We start from the raw sequence: 1,219 nt of genomic DNA on the forward strand, positions 1-1,219 counted from the left end.
GCACCGGAGGCAACGGTAAGGCCAGGCGGGGCCCGGAAAAGGACAGCGCAGCTAGGCAACCGGGTGGCAGTCACACTCCAACCAGCCGCCGATCTCGCCGCGAGCACGGCAGCCCATCTGAAGCGACTGTGAACACTTATTCACGAATAAAGACCCAATTATTGTATCATTCTCTCGTCTTCCCCTCTGGGACCCGGGTCGGATTCTCTTCCAGCAACCCCACCTGAATCAAATAAATATCTGAGACGACTCCTAGCTATCCTTGAACCATCCGAGCAATGTCAGATCGCAACACTCCGTCGTTTTGACCCCGTTTCTTCCGCAGACCCAGCAGAAAAGCCTCGGCGGATTGTTACAGGTTCTTGCCGCGTGTCCTGTTTCGCCACACCGCATGCAGATTTCCGCTTGTACTCGCTGCTGCCTAGGTTGCTCGACCCCTGTTTGGCCTTCGGAGGCTTCTATCTCCTCCACTTCTTCCGCCAACTTGAGGAACTGTGTTAGCGTCTCGAACCCTGCTCTGCGCGTACATAGCTTTATCTTGCTTCTACAGCTCCGGTAGATCCGATCGAGTTTTTGATCCTCCGAAAGCTTGGTGAACCGCATCAGTTTCCGCAAGCTCATCGCATACTCCCGTACCGGTTCCGACTCCCGCTGCCGCAGTTGTGTGATCTGCATTTCCACTTGTTCCTCGTATCTCGGTGGTAAGAAATACTCCAGGAGTTCCGTCGTCAGTTCTGCCCAGCTGTTTATCCTGGTCGGTGTGGTATTCCACCAATCGCTTGCGGCTTCTTCCAGTATAAAGGGCATCGTCTGGACGAGCTGGTCCATGTGAATTCCGTACCCGGTCGCCCACTGCTCCATCTTACTGATGAATTCCAACGGGTTGCTTGACCTTTGGAACCGGATACCCCAGCCTCATACTCGATCCACGATTTCTGTTTCTACCCTCCGCTCCACCTTCTTGTCTTTTTCCGCCTCCATGTCCTCCTTTTGCTGCTCTGCCTCCATTACTACAAGTGGTGCTGCACTGCGCGCCGGACTCCTGTCCTTCCACGTTAACTCTGCGAGTCTCTCTTTAACTGCTCCGCTGTGATCCGACACAGGTACCGTAATCAAAGAGAGGCCAGATAAGTCAACTAAACGAATTCATTGTTTTCGTAAGGCAAACATTCGGAGGCTAAATCTTTTTATATCTGGCTTTAATTGGTCCGATCTTTAT

At 52.7% G+C, this 1,219-nt stretch overlaps 1 protein-coding gene across 1 annotated transcript; it reads right to left on the minus strand.

Annotated features, from left to right (window-relative positions):
• Positions 1-252: 252 nt before the first annotated feature.
• LOC122625004 lies at positions 253-1,008 on the minus strand. Its single transcript, XM_043804814.1, has 2 exons — positions 922-1,008; positions 253-861 (listed from the first exon to the last, which is right to left on the minus strand). The coding sequence occupies exons 1-2, from the start codon at positions 1,006-1,008 to the stop codon at positions 253-255; spliced, it is 696 nt and encodes a 231-aa protein (XP_043660749.1).
• Positions 1,009-1,219: the final 211 nt, after the last annotated feature.

This window comes from Drosophila teissieri, chromosome X (assembly GCF_016746235.2).
Source record: "Drosophila teissieri strain GT53w chromosome X, Prin_Dtei_1.1, whole genome shotgun sequence".
NCBI lineage: Eukaryota > Metazoa > Arthropoda > Insecta > Diptera > Drosophilidae > Drosophila > Drosophila teissieri.